General features: G+C 44.4%; 2 protein-coding genes and 1 long non-coding RNA gene across 3 annotated transcripts; 2 read left to right on the forward strand and 1 right to left on the reverse strand.

Moving 5' to 3' along the window:
• The first annotated feature begins 1,434 nt into the window (after positions 1-1,434).
• Positions 1,435-8,465, forward strand: LOC103996386 (ABC transporter B family member 19). Its single transcript, XM_009417310.3, has 10 exons — positions 1,435-1,869; positions 1,962-2,016; positions 2,197-2,372; positions 2,461-2,661; positions 3,734-3,993; positions 4,133-4,449; positions 4,537-4,760; positions 5,271-6,096; positions 6,191-6,432; positions 7,052-8,465. Exons 1-10 carry the CDS (start codon positions 1,612-1,614, stop codon positions 8,258-8,260), a joined length of 3,768 nt encoding a protein of 1,255 aa, XP_009415585.2. The 5' UTR covers positions 1,435-1,611; the 3' UTR covers positions 8,261-8,465.
• Positions 8,466-10,990: 2,525 nt separating this feature from the next.
• On the forward strand, positions 10,991-11,664 carry LOC103996385 (uncharacterized). The gene is made up of 2 exons (XR_010498585.1): positions 10,991-11,350; positions 11,434-11,664. It is a non-coding gene; the product is annotated as an uncharacterized LOC103996385 (long non-coding RNA).
• Positions 11,665-13,711: 2,047 nt separating this feature from the next.
• LOC135646208 (uncharacterized protein At3g28850-like) lies at positions 13,712-15,954 on the reverse strand. The gene has a single exon (XM_065165510.1). It carries the CDS (start codon positions 15,188-15,190, stop codon positions 13,820-13,822), a length of 1,371 nt encoding a protein of 456 aa, XP_065021582.1. The 5' UTR covers positions 15,191-15,954; the 3' UTR covers positions 13,712-13,819.
• Between the last annotated feature and the right edge of the window lie 1,507 nt (positions 15,955-17,461).

The following is a 17,461-nucleotide window of genomic DNA, read 5'->3' on the forward strand; positions in this document are numbered from 1 at the left end:
AAGTTAAATCATTGCAATGTGCATATTGATGTTGATTGATGTCCTTCAAGTACAGTGTCTACTTGTCTATCTATCACCATCACTCACTACTACACATCCATCCCATCATGTGTGTTTTTAGACCCCTCCTCAATCCTAATCTTAAATATCCAAACTTCAATTCCCATTAATAAGCTTCAAATCATCATCAATTCTAGTTGTAGGGCCAAGTAATGCATGGGATGAGTTTTAATGCTATTAAGAAAAGCTACCAAAAGAAAAAGATTTATGTTTGGATTGTTTTCTCTCAATACTAAATAATATTAATTAATAAGTAAAACTTATACATGTATATACTGTAAATGTTTAGCAGCCATAAATTAGTATTTATTAATATTGTAAAGCATATTAATGATCTAAGGAAGATCAAACAATATCAGTGACATTGAAACCCTAATCAATGTAAAAAAAATAGATAATGAATGTATATATATATTTATTTAAATGTATAAAGGAAATGAACTAACATTATTAAAAGATGGATGAACTCATAAATCCGATTTCAGCATGTCAAGATAAATATTACTAGAAAATGAGTCACTGTCATTATTAGTATTTTAATATAATAATAAATAGAATATACATCAATTTTACGCTCTCAATAATAAAATAAATTCGATTATTCCAAATTAGTGGAATTCAAACGGCACGAATATTAAATGCCACGTTAGGGTTTCCCACCTTATTTACGTTCCTCGGGCAATTGATGTCAGTCTTCCTCGCTCTGCCGCGGCTCCTGATGTGGGGCCCGCTTGGGTCCACGGTTCTCACTTCATCTCGGCCGTTCGAGTCGATGCTACTGTAGATCCTGCCGCTCATTCACGCGGGTCCCACGACTCCTTGCGATGGCTCGCCTCGATCGGGGCATCGCTCGTCGTGGCGGAGCCGACAAGCAAGGCCTACGACCCGTCCGTACGCCCACCCACACGTTTTCCCCAGTCGCCATGGAACGGTGGAGCCCACCCGATCAGGATTCGTGGGTGTACAGTCTCGGGCGTACTCCAAGGACCGCTCGTGATTTGATTGGGTTGGTGTACCGAGTTGGTGTAATCGTATACGTCCCAAAAATTTCCCGTTTCCCGTTTTCTATTCTCGGAATCGGTTCCCGTGCATGCCCGATTCCGTAATTTCGACTCCCGTGCCCTCCGCGACCGGATTCGAACTGCCCTCCGGTGCCTGCCTGATTCCCGAATCATACCGTCCACTTCGATTCTGACGGTCCAGATTAATGTACCGGCCTACGGATGGTTAACATCGACGGTCTTGATTTATGCTTGGAATCCAGTACACTTACCATCAGTTCCCATATAAAAAACAAAACAACAGAAGAAGCACTTCTGTTTTAGCCGTTCTTACGCTCACCGTGTGTGACCGGATCTCCGGTTCTCCTATGTCTCCCTCTTTTCTCTCTCGCTCTCTTTTTATCTCAAGCAAAGTGAAGCAAAGCTCACGCTCTTCTTCCGAGCTCTAATGGCGGAGATCCCGTGCCTCGCAGCGTTGATCCGAGCTGTCACCGCGTAGAGCTTGGCTCGGCGCGGATCTGAGAGAGAAGGGTCGGGGTAGGGTACGACAATGGCGGATGTGGCGGACGGGAAGGCGGCGGCGGGGGTTGACGGGAGCGAGAAGAAGAGGCAGGAGCAGAGCGCGGCGTTCCACGAGCTGTTCTCCTTCGCGGACAGGTGGGACTGCCTGCTGATGGCGGCGGGAAGCGTCGGGGCGGTTGTCCACGGCTCCGCCATGCCCGTCTTCTTCCTCCTCTTCGGCGACCTCGTCAACGGCTTTGGCAAGAACCAGCACCACCTCATGGTCATGACCCATGAGGTTTCCAAGGTCGGATCACCGCCTCTCCCCCCACCTCATTTGACAAGATCTCACCTGTTCGTCCCCTTGTTTACCGACGTTCGTCTTCATCTTCTTCTCAGTACGCTCTCTACTTCGTCTACCTCGGGTTGGTAGTTTGCCTGTCCTCTTACGCAGGTGAGTGAGAATGCATCTTCCTCTTCCGCCACAAAGATTACTTTTTTTGAACTGGTGCACCTGCCGATGAACTTAAATATCTTCTTCGAGCTCGCGAGGGAACCGCCCGATGGCGGTCTCCGTTGGATCCATTCACCCTCGGTGTGCTTCTCGCCTGACCCCTTGTCGCCTCGTTCGCAGAGATCGCGTGCTGGATGTACACCGGCGAGCGGCAGGCGAGCGCTCTCCGGCGGAAGTACCTAGAGGCGGTGCTGCGGCAGGACGTCGGCTTCTTCGACACCGACGCGAGGACCGGCGACATCGTCTTCAGCGTCGCCACCGACACCCTCCTCGTCCAAGACGCCATCAGCGAGAAGGTAACCCCCACCCCCCACCACCCCTTCTCTCCTTCCGTCCCCTCCCCCCTCCATTTCTTCTTGACTCTCTTTGCTTCCATGTACGCAGGTCGGTAACTTCATTCACTACCTGTCGACGTTCTTGGCCGGGCTGGTGGTCGGGTTCGTCTCGGCGTGGAGGCTAGCCCTCCTCAGCGTGGCCGTCATTCCCGGGATCGCCTTCGCCGGAGGCCTCTACGCCTACACTCTCACCGGCCTCACCTCCAAGAGCCGCGAGTCGTATGCCAACGCCGGCATCGTGGCCGAACAGGTGAATCATTCAACCGCCACCATGGTCGTAGTCCTTGATCTCAACATGCTTGAGGTGTGTGCATGCGGGGGGTGGTGGGGGTTCAGGGGAACGGTCGATGGGTAGTAAATGCGGGCGGTGTCTTAGTTGGTGGGTGGAGGAGCAGGGGACCGCTGTTGTGGTGGCCCCTCTTGCAAACAGGGCGCTTCCCGATCGAGGCCTTTTAGCAGCGGTGTTGGTTGTCCGTAGCAGAGGAAGACACCGGAAATTAAAGAGGTAGTGAACGAGGTTGAACTGGGTTATCTTTGTGTTGATGTTTAGAAGGCCATTATAGTGTGACCACTCCTCATCTTGTTCGACGAGATGCCTGGTCTAAGCATGGTCCCCTTGGAACTCTTTTCCGTGCGAAGACCATATGCCTTCTTTTGTTGATTGATGGTCATCATCCCCTATGTTTGACCTGGTTTATGTGGGCCTTCAATTGAGTTCTATGATGAGTGCGTTGCTGTCTATGCCTTTCGATTATGTGTTGGATTTTTTCTGGTTCGAGTAGACTGGATTACCCTGATATGGATTGCGTGTACATCAATCTAATCTGTGTGGCTTCTTGTTTGCGATCTCCATCTGATAATTTTCCATAACTTTATTTTGGATGGATGGGAAGGTAATAAAAAACCTGAACGGCACTCGGATAGTAAAACTTGTTTACCATCACTTGATGAAGAGACAATTGAGAAGGTTAGCTGAAATTATTTTGGATAAAACTTCGACGTTATTGCTTATCGTATGGGACTGTTGTAGTTTACTTTTTACAGAGTCCATCAATGGAAGTAATCTATCTATCATGCATAAACCATGTTAGTTGACTTCTAGTGAGCTAACAACTCAAAGAATGGGCTTCCACCATTTTTACATGTATTTGGATTGCTTAATCCAGTAATTTGACTATGAGGAGGGGTTTGACAATTGATTTTCTTACACAATTTTAGGTTTAGGACAGTAAGTTTACTGTTGTTTCATGCAAGAGCAGTTTAGAACTTTGGAAAAGATTGATGTGTATATGATTGTTCTCATCCTTTATACTCTTTTGTAGGCAATTGCACAAGTTCGGACGGTATATTCTTTTGTTGGAGAGAGTAAGGCGCTCAATTCCTATTCCGAAGCAATTCAAAACACACTGAAACTTGGATATAAGGCAGGAATGGCAAAAGGTCTCGGTATTGGCTGCACATATGGCATTGCTTGCATGTCATGGGCTTTGGTATTTTGGTATGCTGGTGTTTTCATAAGGAACGGACAAACTGATGGTGGGAAGGCTTTCACAGCCATATTTTCTGCTATTGTTGGTGGCATGTGAGTTTCTAACCTGTGTTTTTTTTTCCTTGTTTGTGTGTCCGGTAAACCATTAGATCCTGAAGTATCTATGTGAGTTTTGTTTGTTTTCATTAGGCCAAATTCATATCACAATAATTGGATACGCTTGTAACTGCAGGAGCTTAGGTCAGTCATTCTCAAATCTTGGGGCCTTTAGCAAAGGCAAGGCTGCTGGATACAAGCTATTGGAGATTATCCGGCAAAAACCCTCTATAGTTCAGGACCAATCTGATGGGAAGTGTTTGGCAGAGGTCCATGGAAACATAGAATTTAAGGATGTAACGTTCAGCTACCCGTCACGACCCGACGTCATTATCTTCCGAGATTTCTCTCTTTTCATTCCAGCAGGGAAGACAGTTGCTGTTGTGGGAGGTAGTGGATCCGGAAAGAGTACTGTTGTGGCTTTAATAGAAAGGTTTTATGATCCTAACCAAGGTAATTGATGAGAAATTTTTATTTGAAATGTGGTTGACATGTCTATCATTCCCTTGCGATGATCCTTTATTTCTATTGCTCCTACAGGGTTGATTCTGCTTGATAATGTGGACATAAAGACATTGCAATTAAAATGGCTAAGAGAACAAATTGGTTTGGTGAATCAAGAACCAGCACTTTTTGCTACTACCATACTTGAGAACATACTCTATGGAAAACCCGATGCTACAATTGCTGAAGTTGAAGCCGCTGCCTCTGCTGCTAATGCTCATAGCTTCATATCACAGCTTCCAAATGCTTACAACACCCAGGTGAGTGCCATTATGGCTAACTAATGCCTTCTTTTTTCCCTTAGCAAATGGTTATTAATCTTTTTCTTTTATCTTATCGGCTACTCTATTAATCAAAGCTCTTGCAACCCATGTCAATTTATTCGCTACTCTTCATGCTCTAGTTCTTTTCTTTTGCACTTAATTCCCTTTTATGCAAGTAACAGAGATTAAAATGTTGCACTTCCTGATTCTTTTCTGTATAATGCTATTTTGCTTCTTTAGTAATTTTGTTTACTGTCAAACCTTGATGATACATTTAAGTATGATTCTAGATTGACCACAATATGTAAACATTTATATGTATTTCATATTGATTATTGGATGGCATTTAAACTACAGAAACCAATAGATGAAAATGCCAATCAGTTCTGTTTGTGATTTTGCTGATCATATCTCATTGAAATGGTCAAGTTCTTCATTTTATGCTGTTTGACTTTTGCAGATTGAATAGAAATTGTTTGTTCATGTTCCCCTGCTTGCCTGTTCCAGGTAGGAGAACGGGGAGTACAGCTATCTGGTGGACAGAAACAACGTATTGCCATTGCCCGAGCCATGCTAAAGAATCCCAAGATCCTTCTCCTTGATGAAGCTACCAGTGCACTGGATGCAGGATCAGAGAGCATCGTTCAAGAAGCCCTAGATCGTCTCATGGTTGGACGAACCACTGTTGTTGTTGCACACCGACTGTCGACCATCAGAAATGTCGACATGATTGCTGTGATCCAGCAGGGGCAAGTTGTCGAGACTGGAACCCACGAGGAACTTCTGGCAAAAGGGAGCTCTGGAGCCTATGCCTCACTGATACGTTTCCAGGAGATGGCAAGGAACAGAGATTTCGGTGGTCCATCCACGCGCAGATCCCGGTCTTCCCGCCTGAGCCATTCACTTTCCACCAAATCCTTGAGTCTTCGTTCAGGTAGTTTAAGGAACCTGAGCTATCAGTACAGCACCGGAGCAGATGGTCGTATCGAGATGGTGTCCAATGCCGACAATGTCCTCAAGTATCCTGCGCCTCGTGGCTACTTCTTCAAGCTTTTGAAGCTAAATGCACCTGAATGGCCTTACACCATCATGGGTGCCATAGGATCGGTCTTATCTGGGTTCATAGGTCCAACATTTGCAATCGTCATGAGCAACATGATCGAGGTTTTCTACTACAGGGACCCAAATGCCATGGAGAGGAAGACAAGGGAATATGTCTTCGTATACATCGGCACAGGGCTGTACGCAGTTGTTGCTTATTTGGTTCAGCATTACTTCTTCAGCATCATGGGGGAGAATCTCACCACCAGGGTGAGAAGGATGATGCTTTCTGGTATGACAGAAGACCACTCCCAGTACTATTCCTTCTCTCTTCTTCGTTTGCTTGTTCCAATACACTGATCTACCAATTCGAAAACATTTTGTAGCCATCTTAAGGAATGAAGTGGGATGGTTCGATGAGGAGGAGAACAATTCAAGCCTGGTGGCTGCCCGTTTAGCCAATGATGCAGCTGATGTGAAGTCTGCGATTGCCGAGAGGATCTCTGTCATCCTGCAGAACATGACCTCGCTTCTGACCTCCTTCATTGTTGGCTTCATCGTCGAATGGCGTGTTGCTCTTCTCATTCTGGCCACCTTCCCTCTTCTGGTCCTCGCCAACTTTGCCCAGGTAAATAAACTGTTCTTATTCTCAATCTAGCTTAATCCAAATCTTTAGCTCTATGCACTTTCGTTACAAGCACTTGCACCAGATTTAGATCGTGATTAAAACACAGGAAAAGATCAGGGGTCCAATAAAATACTGTAGCACACATGTGGTTTCCTGGCAGAATGAGTGAGCTCATATCAGTCCTGCAAGATACTGTCCTCCCTCTATGATCTGATGAATTGGAGAGAATGCATAGGAAGGTCCCCAGAATTCATCTAGTCCGTTCTTTAACCTGCACCACATGTGGTTCTCGAGGTGTCTCTGTGCAGTCCCAGTAGCTTTGCTGCCACCGGGCATCAGAGCTCTGCCATCTTTCCATTGTTTTGTCTGAGCACGGTAGAAAGCTGAAGTAAAAAACATGTGAGCCTGCAGTCGGTACCTTTTTTAGCTGCCACGAAAGGAACACAAGCAGGCTTGGTGAGATTCTCGTGCTCGTGATGCCTCCTGCGTTTTGCCTTTTGATTCCTTGCTTTGCATTCATTATTATGTACTTGGTTAGATCTCGTCTAACTCAGTAGATTGCGGCATCTGTAGTGTGAGCGCTTACTGTTTGTTCGTATGGATGTGTCATCATCATCAGCAACTGTCCCTCAAGGGCTTCGCTGGGGACACCGCGAAGGCCCATGCCAAGACCAGCATGATCGCGGGGGAGGGGGTGAGCAACATCCGCACCGTGGCGGCCTTCAACGCGCAGAGCAAGATCCTGTCGCTGTTTTGCAGCGAGCTGCGCGTCCCCCAGCGGCGCAGCCTCCGGCGGAGCCAGACGTCGGGCATCCTCTACGGCCTCTCCCAGCTGTCCCTCTACGCCTCCGAGGCTCTCATCCTCTGGTACGGTGCCCACCTCGTCCGCACCGGTGCCTCCACCTTCTCCAAGGTCATCAAGGTGTTCGTCGTCCTCGTCGTCACCGCCAATTCCGTCGCCGAGACGGTCAGCCTCGCCCCTGAAATTGTCCGCGGCGGGGAGTCCATCCGCTCCGTCTTCGCCATCCTCAACCGGGGCACGCGGATCGATCCTGATGACCCAGAGGCTGAGCCCGTCGACTCCGTTCGCGGCGAGATCGAGCTGAGGCACGTAGAATTCGCCTACCCGTCTCGGCCGGACGTCACCATCTTCAAGGACTTCAATCTGAGGATCCGTGCAGGCCAAAGCCAGGCTCTCGTCGGAGCCAGTGGGTCGGGGAAGAGCACCGTCATCGCTCTGATCGAGCGGTTCTACGATCCCACGGCGGGGAAGGTCTTGATCGACGGCAAGGACATCAAGCGGCTGAACCTGAAGTCGCTGCGGCTTAAGATTGGTCTCGTGCAGCAGGAGCCGGTGCTGTTCGCCGCGAGCATCATGGAGAACATCGCCTACGGGAAGGACGGCGCGACGGAGGAAGAGGTGATCGAGGCGGCACGAGCCGCCAACGTGCACGGCTTCGTGAGCGCGCTGCCGGACGGGTACAAGACGACGGTGGGCGAGAGGGGGGTGCAGCTGTCGGGCGGGCAGAAGCAGCGGATCGCCATCGCCCGGGCGGTGCTCAAGGACCCGGCGCTGCTGCTGCTGGACGAGGCGACCAGCGCGCTGGACGCGGAGTCCGAGTGCGTGCTGCAGGAGGCATTGGAGCGGCTGATGAAGGGCCGCACCACCGTCCTGGTGGCGCACCGCCTCTCTACCATCCGAGGGGTGGACTGCATCGGGGTGGTGCAGGACGGCCGCGTGGCGGAGCAAGGGAGCCACTCCGACCTCGTCGCCCGGCCCGACGGCGCCTACTCGCGGCTGTTGCAGCTGCAACACTACCACGTTTGACGGCCGCCATGGTTTTGAGCTCAGGAAACGGTGGATGCATGCAGTATCTAAATGGACGTTGGCAACGTTCCATCTCCACGAGGAGAGGGGAAATGCGTTGGGTATGTCGTAATGGTAATATGTGTACGGACCAAAAGTAATCTTTTTGAGGTTGGAATTGTAGTGTAGGGATGATGATATCAGTACCTTTAAGCATCATCATCAAGTGATTCGATCAGATCTTTAACAGGGACTTTTCAACCATCGAACTACCCCACGATTCCGACATGGAAGATCACAAAATCTCATAGGATTTTGGTCGACGTCACTTTGGATTCTATCGTACATCACTTGTGACGCCACTTTGATTTCTATCATACCTCACTTTGTCGTTGCCGTTGGATCAATCATACCTCATAGCATCTTGTCGTTATCTGACAAGATCGTAACCGGAAGAAAGCAGACTGGCTTTCCAACGCCAGAAGACTCAGCTCAGGAGATGGACTCTGCATTCTTCAATGGTCATCATCAGCTAGAAGAGACTATATATATATATATATATATATATATATATATATATATATATATATATATATATATATATAGGATGAAATTTTAGGAAAAAAATGTAAAATAATATGTTTTTTTACTTAATACCTGAAATGCTCTTGATTTGATAGTCAATCATATCCATTTTCCCCCTATTTTATTTTTATTTTGTATGGATCTGTCCGCGGTTTAGTTACAATATTTTTACACAGTGTTATAATATTATTAGTAATACCAAAAAAATATTGTAACATAGTATATTTTAGATATTGTTGAAACGCTGTATGATGATAACTGTATCATATTGTTACACAGTTTATACATTGTGTTAGAGTATACATAGTTTATGTAAAAACACTATGTTTACAGTGTTTTTAACGATAATAAAAAAGATACTGTAACATAATGTAAAAATATTATAATTGGATTGGTTCGCTCTATTGACCAGTTCATAGCAAAAAAAAAAAAAAATGGAGAAAAAATGGGAAGGTGGTTAAGGGTAGTTCAATTATTAGATAAAAATTCTGTTTAAGAATTCTAAAAATGAAGACACTTCCCGTAAAAAGCCCAAGAAAATAATTTTTAAACAAGTAGCTTATATATATATATATATATATATATATATATATATATATATATATATATATATATATATATATATATATATATATATATATATATATATATGTATGATGAATTTTCTAAAAAGATCTTTCTCATAGAGTGTTTTGGCCACGTAAAAAAAATCATTTTATCCCTAGTTACGTCAAACCCATCGTCGTCACATTCGCTCTGCATAGCCACTCTCATCTCCTTACATTACCCCTACCTCCATAGACCCCAAGAATTGCCTCTTCATTCCTCGCTCATAGTTGATGGTGAAAGGAGGCTTGCGAACGATAAACTTCCCCACCCTCCTCCCCGTTAATTGATGATTAGGGACCATGGCCCGTCCCATCTTTTATTGTTCACAAGTGATAACAAAGGTGCAAGGCTTGTACCTTTATTGTCCCCTAGCAACTAATGGCGCAGGTGCACGAGCCACTCTTCGAATGAGGCTTACAAGTAACAGTCAAAGCACACGACTCACCCCATCTTCTTCCTCACTCACAATCGATGATAAAAGTGACCTATGGGTGACGAACGATAAGGATGAACTATTGGGATGGAGAAGGGTTATTTGTAAAGTGCGGCCAAGGGTTAGGTGGAATGTGGTAGTCGACAAAAATAGAATGATTATTTTGATAAAAAAAATGATATAAATAATTTTTTTAAGTTGAGATGCTACTTGATAAATTATCAAAGTTAGGGATTTTTTTAAGTATATATATATATATATATATATATATATATATATATATATATATATATATATATATATATATATATATATATATATATATATATATATATATATTTCAGGGGATGCAGTCGGTGCAGCAACGTGCGTACAAGCCGCTTCTTTTACGCGGGCGGTGGCAAAGCTGTCGTTTGACCGCTCAATACCGGGACGTCGGAACAGCAATGTGATCTCGAACACATTCCACCCGGCTTTCATTTGCCCGTTTCTTACCTGCTTTATGATTGGGTGTAACTTCGGCGATCGTGTGGCCCCCATGCTGGAACCACTATCACGCCCTGTAAGAAGGCACGTAGGGACTTGAAAATGTAATTTCCGCCGCCTCCGTATACTGTAGTGGGCAGTCGTCGCCATTCCGAATAAATAGAATATAAAGAATATTACAGGAAAAGAAATTATGATTAATTCAAATGACAACCATAATATTTCCTTCTAAACATAAAAAATATCCTAATTGTCTTAATGGTTCCCTCTTTAACTTATTTTACATTGAAGTTGCATGGTAGAAATAATAGGAGAGATATACGAATAGGATACCATTATTTTTTAGACTCATATTTTCAATAAAGTTTTAGACTCATATTTCACCTCATATATATATATATATATATATATATATATATATATATATATATATATATATATATATATATATATAAAACTTTTGTTACCTAAGATTGCAGCCCACAGGAAGTGACAAAAGTCAAACATAATATGGTCCCAACACCTCATTATTTAATAAACATTATGAGTCATGCACATTAAATTTCACCTCCCTTTGTCACCCCAATATTAGGAAACATCCTTAGTTTCAATCCCTTCTCTCTCTCTTTCTCTCTCTCTCTCTTTCTCCATCCAAAAGAACTATTTAAACTCGACAAAAGCTCATCTCTTGCTGCAATTGCGTTTGTCTCCCTCCTCATCTCTCTCTGTCTCTCTTTCTCTCTCTCTCTCAATACCATCATACAGTTCTCCATCACTTGCACTTGTCTCTTCTCCTAATCAGGTTTTGGGTCCGAAGCAATCCAAAACCAAGCCACTTCCACGGCAAACAAGATGCCAAACAGGCGATCTCGCTCAACGCAGTCGGGCTCTCCGGGGATCACCGACGACCACATCATGGAACTCATGTCCAAGCTGCAAGCTTTGCTCCCCGACCACCGCACTCGCAGCAGCAAAAGGGTATCACGGAGTCATCTAAAGTGCTATTCTTTTGTACCTTTTTCCATATGTTAAGTGCACTGCTGCTCTAACTGATAGCTAACGTCTGTTAATGTCGCCATAGTTGTCGGCAGATGAGGTCTTACAGGACTCGTGCAGCTACATCAGGAGATTGCACCAACAAGTGGATGGCTTAAGCGAAAGGCTCGCACGTTTACTCGCCATGTCCGGCATGAACGATGCTGAGGTCGCCGTGGTTCGTCGCCTTCTTCATATGTGATTTGCTTGGCATCGGAAGGTTCAATGCTCATATGTATGGTGGTGTGAATCTGAGAACCCCTATTGTTGTTGTTGATCTTGTTCTACGGTCCACCAGTGAAGTCAATTTTGTTTTCTAGTATGAATTATTATGTTGTCTCACCATCTTTTTAGAGATTAAAGTATGCTTTTCTTCTCTAATACACATATTGCTGACAATGTCTTTCATACTATGTTGTCTCATCATCTTTTTAGAGATTAAAGTATGCTTTTTCTTCTCTAATTGACATGTTGCTGACAATATCTTTCACCGAATGATATATTTAATGCTTAGATAGATCGTTGTTAGTTGGTGATGTGAGAGAAAAGAATTCGAAACAAAAAAAAACTCAAATATTAATAATTAAGAATATATTCAAAAGTCGATATAAAGTTAAATAACTTTCCATTGATATCATTGAGAAAATCAAAACTTTCATAGTATAAGACCAGTTATAAGTTTTTTTAGTTAATCTCACTCCGATACAATTTCTGTATATTCTCGTGTATAAATCATGAAAGATTTACCGTCTCTAAAGACTCTAAGGAATACTCTATATTCGTCCTAGATAGGAACATACAAGTATTATATATTTCTCATATATTATTATTTTCCATCAAAATATAGGGATATATGTGATATTTATATATGAACCAAATCCCGATTTCTCCTTTTTGATATTATAAATTCTTATCCTTTAATGATATTAGCTCTAAAAATCTTAAAATATTTATTAATCATAACATAATAATATAAAATATTCTTTGAATAAAAAAGGATCGATTCATACTTTCAAACTATAAATATGACCCTTCCACTTGCTACGATAAATCTTTTTCTTTCTCCCCACATTAACAATAGCTTACTCGACATCGTAACGATAGGTGCTCGATCTTTTTTTGCAAGGAAAGCTCGAGAATACGATATTTTTCCAAATATCTCTCCAACAATTATACATCCTCAAGATTCATGTCGCCTTGATTGATTCTATGATAAAATTTGGGGTGAGTTAGATTAGGTTATCTCTGAAATTTTGATTTACCATCAACCACCAAACTAACACTACTGAAGCTGGACTTGAGCAACATAAGGGATTTTGTTTTACAACCTGCTGAATTATTATTTTTTCTTTTTAGGTCATTAAGTTTGATTTCTCCTTCCATGGACCAACTTGCAAGCTGGAGGATTTGGACTGAAAGGTACATGAGAGATCACTTGATGCCATTTTAGCTTGAAATCAGACACTGCCCAGTGATGTTAGAGATGATGGACAAAGATCAAACAGTAGTGTTACTGTGCATCATGTTATTTTAGTTTTCAGATTTATCTTTGGATCATGATTGATCTCGATGTGTTAACTGACATTAATTTATTGCATCTGAATCATAAAAAAGATTAAAACAAAAGATTATCTTCTTTTATACAACAATTAAATTCTCTGAATTAATTAAATGAATACTAACACTACCAACAACATCATTTTGATTGAATGACCAGATTTGTTCTCCAACTATAAGGTTAAGTTTTCTACTCTCAGTTGTCAGTAGAGTTGTTCTGCGATGTCTATGCAGACACAAAATACAAGTAATTTCTCCATATTTGCTATGTTTTCTATGCTATCTTCCAGTGTTGCCCATAAACTAATGCCAACCTATGCCACACTTATTCAGCACTTCAGCCAAACTGAACCCATACCATACACTATAATGTGTATTATATATATTCTTGCCTTCTTGGCAGTGGGATAAGGCAGTGATGGCTTCCCACTACAAGATGAGCAGTGCCCCAATGTGACATCACAGGCATGAAGTAGTTTGAGTACTACAGGTTTACTTCTTGTCACTTGTCATTGCAGCATTATGAACAATGCATAGATAGATCATAGAACTTATTGATGCATGGCCTACCAGCCAACAACCAAGTATATGTATCTACTAATGAATCTTATCATATCAGCTAGAAAGAGAAATGAAATAAGATAAACATCAGAAATTAATAGGGTCTGATCACTGAGATCTACAACTTTGTATTGCTTCAATCTTATCACATAGTAATGGGTTTCACTTCTGTGTCTTTCCCACTAAGAATAGACAAAGAACAAAAGGAAAAGAAGAGCAAGAAGCTAAATGTTCATCTTTTGTTGGAGAGAGTTCAGTTTCATCCTCTTGCTGTACATACAGAACAAAGCAAAACGTCGAACACCTTCACGGAATCACTCTCTCTGCAAGCAGCACACCGGGCATCGCACAAGCCCGTTCTCGTTGCAGTCGGGGCACCTTCGGAACCTTCCCAAGTCGTCGCCTTCCTCCTCCGCTTCGACGTACACCTTGCAGCTCCCCGAGCACGTCCCGCAGAGGACGAACCTCACGTCGCCGCAGCCATCGCATGAGGAGGCTGCGTCGCCGCGTCCCTTCCCCTGCGACTCCATCTCGCAGCACTCTATGAGCTTGGAGAGTCTCCCCACCTCGTGTAGGTGTCTCAACTCGTCTGCCCCGCCCAGGTGGTGCCCTTTGGCGAAGACCCTCGGCAGACTGTTGCCGCCGTACCCCGGGCCGAGCATGTCGATCAGCTCTTCCTTGAATCCTGCATGCATCGACACGTCCCTCTCGTCGACGCGAACGCCATAGCCTTGAAGTATTACCCTGACGGCCCAGCAATCCTCAAACGTTCTCAGGATCCCGCGGATGCTGGTGAAATAGAACACCACCTTCCCCTCGCCACCCGGCGGGCATACGAGGGAAGACGCCATCTCAGAGGAACTGGCGTTGGGTCTGGTCTTTTTGACGTCGATCTTTTGTTGGAATTCGTTGATTCTTGCTCGAACAATGCCGATGGTTTCCGGAACTTCGCGGCCATCGGCAGACTCTATCGATCCGGTTCTTGCACTTGCGCGAGAGGGCTCCTTGTTTTTGTCCTTGTCTTCCTTGTCGAGCTCAGGGGATTGCAGGATGGAATGGGATTGTTGCTGCGGCGACAACACGTCGAGGGCTTCGCGGAAGGAGGTCGAGATCGCTGGGTCGAAATCGGAGACGACGGAGTCCACCGGGCTGAGCTGCATCCACTGCGGCTTCGGCAAGGAGGCCGCACTCGAAAGCTCGGAATCGGGCCATGAACGGTGCACATCCCGTGAGGTGCCGAAGGACAAAGAGCAGTCGACGGCATCGGCGAGAGAGAGGTGGGGGGAGCTGGCGTCCTCGAGGCCGGCCATAAGCTCCCAGGCGTTGATGACCTCCGGCTCGTTGGACGGGGTCATCGTCGGGGACTCGGGGATCCGGAGATCCACCATCCCCGACAACGTCTTGGCACGGACGAGCCCCTCGACGACGTTGGCTTCCGTGGTCACCGCCGGGAGGTCGTTGGTGCTCTTTATCATGGCCTTTTCGTCGAAGCTGAGGTCCTCGCGGTCGAGCACTAAGGAGCCGAGGGTCGTGGAGGTGAGGGAGACGGCGTGGTGGTCGTCTCCCCCCCGGTAAAGGGCGTTGACATCACCGTCGTAGTGGACGGGGAGGAAGTGGCTGCCAACACAAGGACTGGGGCTCCATCCGCGGCGTCTGCCGACCTGCTTCGAGCCCGTGCAACCCATGACGAGGGTAAACAGGGGAACTCTCTGCGTCTAACGCGATCACTCCGTGGAAATATGAAGGGATTCAACAGTGCTTAGAGGGGCCATCGGGATTCTGTTGGTTTCCATGGTGGAGATTCGTCGATCCCAAGAGTGCAAGCTGCAGGAACCTTCCAAGGGAGCTTTCCTTTGCATTTGTCGACGCTCTCGATCCGACCGACCAAAATTGGATTGAACGGAATGGATTCACGATCAAAACAGAGAAAGAAGGGAGAGATCAGACTGCAACAAATTCAGAGAGCAGAGACACAAAAAGATCGGATTTTGATCGACAAAACAAGCTAAAGGTGGCAAAATCCAGAGACAGAGATGGATGGGAGAAGTCAATTTGAGATAGCATTCAATTCAAACAGATGAAAGCATCTCATTCGGTCATCACAGACAGGCGAGGCAAACGAAGCAATCTGTGAGTCAAAAGAAGAGCGCGAAGTCGTCGAACGAAGCGATTGTGCTTTCTCTCTCGATAGGTCCTGTTCATAAGAGAGACTGAAGTCGAGGAGATGCCAACAACAACGGGAGCAGCAGAGAGAGCGCCGCCCCCGCTTCACCTGATGCAGCCAACGCTAACGCTCACCTCAAGGCAGAGGAAGAAGAGAGACGCCTTATTGCACGAAGCTGGGCGGGGCCCGCAGAACATGGGGTACGTGGCAGAGAGACGGTCCCATGGGACCGCCGAGGTGTTGGCGCTATAAAGAAAGAACGTGCGGGTGTTGGATACGGTCGGGTTGGGTGGGCCAGCGGGTAAGTCGCGGGTGGGGTCATCTTTTCATATTACTTTTTGCAGTTCGTGTGCGCGTGAGAGGAAAGATAGGGTTAAATGAGGGGAGGGGATTAAATTGTCGTGCACAAGCGGACTCAACCGCGCCCACCCAATCGTACCACGCACACCAATGGAAGTCTTTCTTCTCTCCTGCGTTCTTATCGTTGAACACACTGCCCTTTTTGTTTTTATTGGTCTTATTAGCGGATTATGGATACCATCTGAAATCCGATCCACTTAAGCAGAATATTATTATGGATCGAAACTTTGATACAATTGATTTCATGAATTATTGGTTTCTCTGACACAATGTCCTTTTATCTGCTTTAGATCCGACCCGTTAGCAGCAATTGTACGAGAATTATGTGGTTGGTTTGGTGGATTGTCTATTGTGGGTTCATAGGGAGGACTAAGGCATTAATTAATAGGGGACATAAGTTATGTTTGGTAGCCATGCAGTACTTTAGTAGGCTAAGAATGACAACAGCAGAGAAATAGGGGATTAGGAGAGGGGGATTTGAGGTTGTTTAATGTGATCCTTTTGAGGTAATGGTGTTTGGAATGGGGAATTGGGAGACAGCATGTCGTCTTCGGTCACTGTGCCAGAGATTTTTTTTATTTGAAAGAAAAGGACATGTGCTATGCATGAAGGATTAGATAATTCTTTAAATGATTAAAATGGAAAAATGTGTGAAGGATACAAAGTAGATCAACAAACTTTACTGAGTTAGCATAAATCTTAATTAAAACTATTTTTGTTGAAATTGAATGTATGATTTAGAGAATATTTTTCTGGTTGTATAATGTATAATCAGGATTTATCATTTTTTATTTTATTTTTTAGGTCTACTTCGGATATGATATGAAAAATAATACAACACTTAGTTAGCTACCGACAAACGTAATAATTTCACATTCGATTCATCGCTTTCATTTGATCGCTTTCACTCGATTGAAATATTTAGGTGAGGCTTGATCTTGTGAGAGTCGTAGCATATAGCACCGACAAAAATGTCGACTCAATCATCTTAGATCCCAAATCTTATTGGTGGTTAAATGATGTGCTTAATTGTCTATGTCAATTGTCATAACCTCAATCTTAGGATCATCCTAAGGTGCATTCTCAAACATTTGTGATTGAATACATATGCTATGTGTGACCGAATCCTTCCAAGTTGAAACCCATAATGACTTAAATATCGAAGAAGTTATTTGAGGAACACCTTGATACAATTTTTGTATGGGTCTCTAATCAAATCTTCTAGCTTTTTGATATCTCAACCTGGACCTCCATTAACTTATCCATATATCGAACAACCCAAATCTAACTTATATTTACTAATTTGGAATGGTCTTATCAGGAATATCCAAACAACAAATTTTCTAGGGAACCTTCATCATGATATGAAGGCAGTATAACACTTCAAATTAGGATCTGTCCCTAGCATTGAGCTTCCATTTCCACACAATAA

The sequence above is a fragment of the Musa acuminata genome, chromosome BXJ3-8, assembly GCF_036884655.1.
Source record: "Musa acuminata AAA Group cultivar baxijiao chromosome BXJ3-8, Cavendish_Baxijiao_AAA, whole genome shotgun sequence".
Classification (NCBI taxonomy): Eukaryota; Viridiplantae; Streptophyta; class Magnoliopsida; order Zingiberales; family Musaceae; genus Musa; species Musa acuminata.

Coding starts and splice junctions, on each gene's coding strand:
- LOC103996386 (XM_009417310.3), top strand. CDS start 1,612: ATGGCGGATGTGGCGGACGGGAAGGCGGCGGCGGGGGTTGACGGGAGC. Junction 4,450..4,536: donor GTTTTATGATCCTAACCAAG/GTAATTGATGAG, acceptor TTGCTCCTACAG/GGTTGATTCTGCTTGATAAT. Junction 6,097..6,190: donor GAGAAGGATGATGCTTTCTG/GTATGACAGAAG, acceptor AACATTTTGTAG/CCATCTTAAGGAATGAAGTG.
- LOC135646208 (XM_065165510.1), bottom strand. CDS start 15,190: ATGGGTTGCACGGGCTCGAAGCAGGTCGGCAGACGCCGCGGATGGAGC.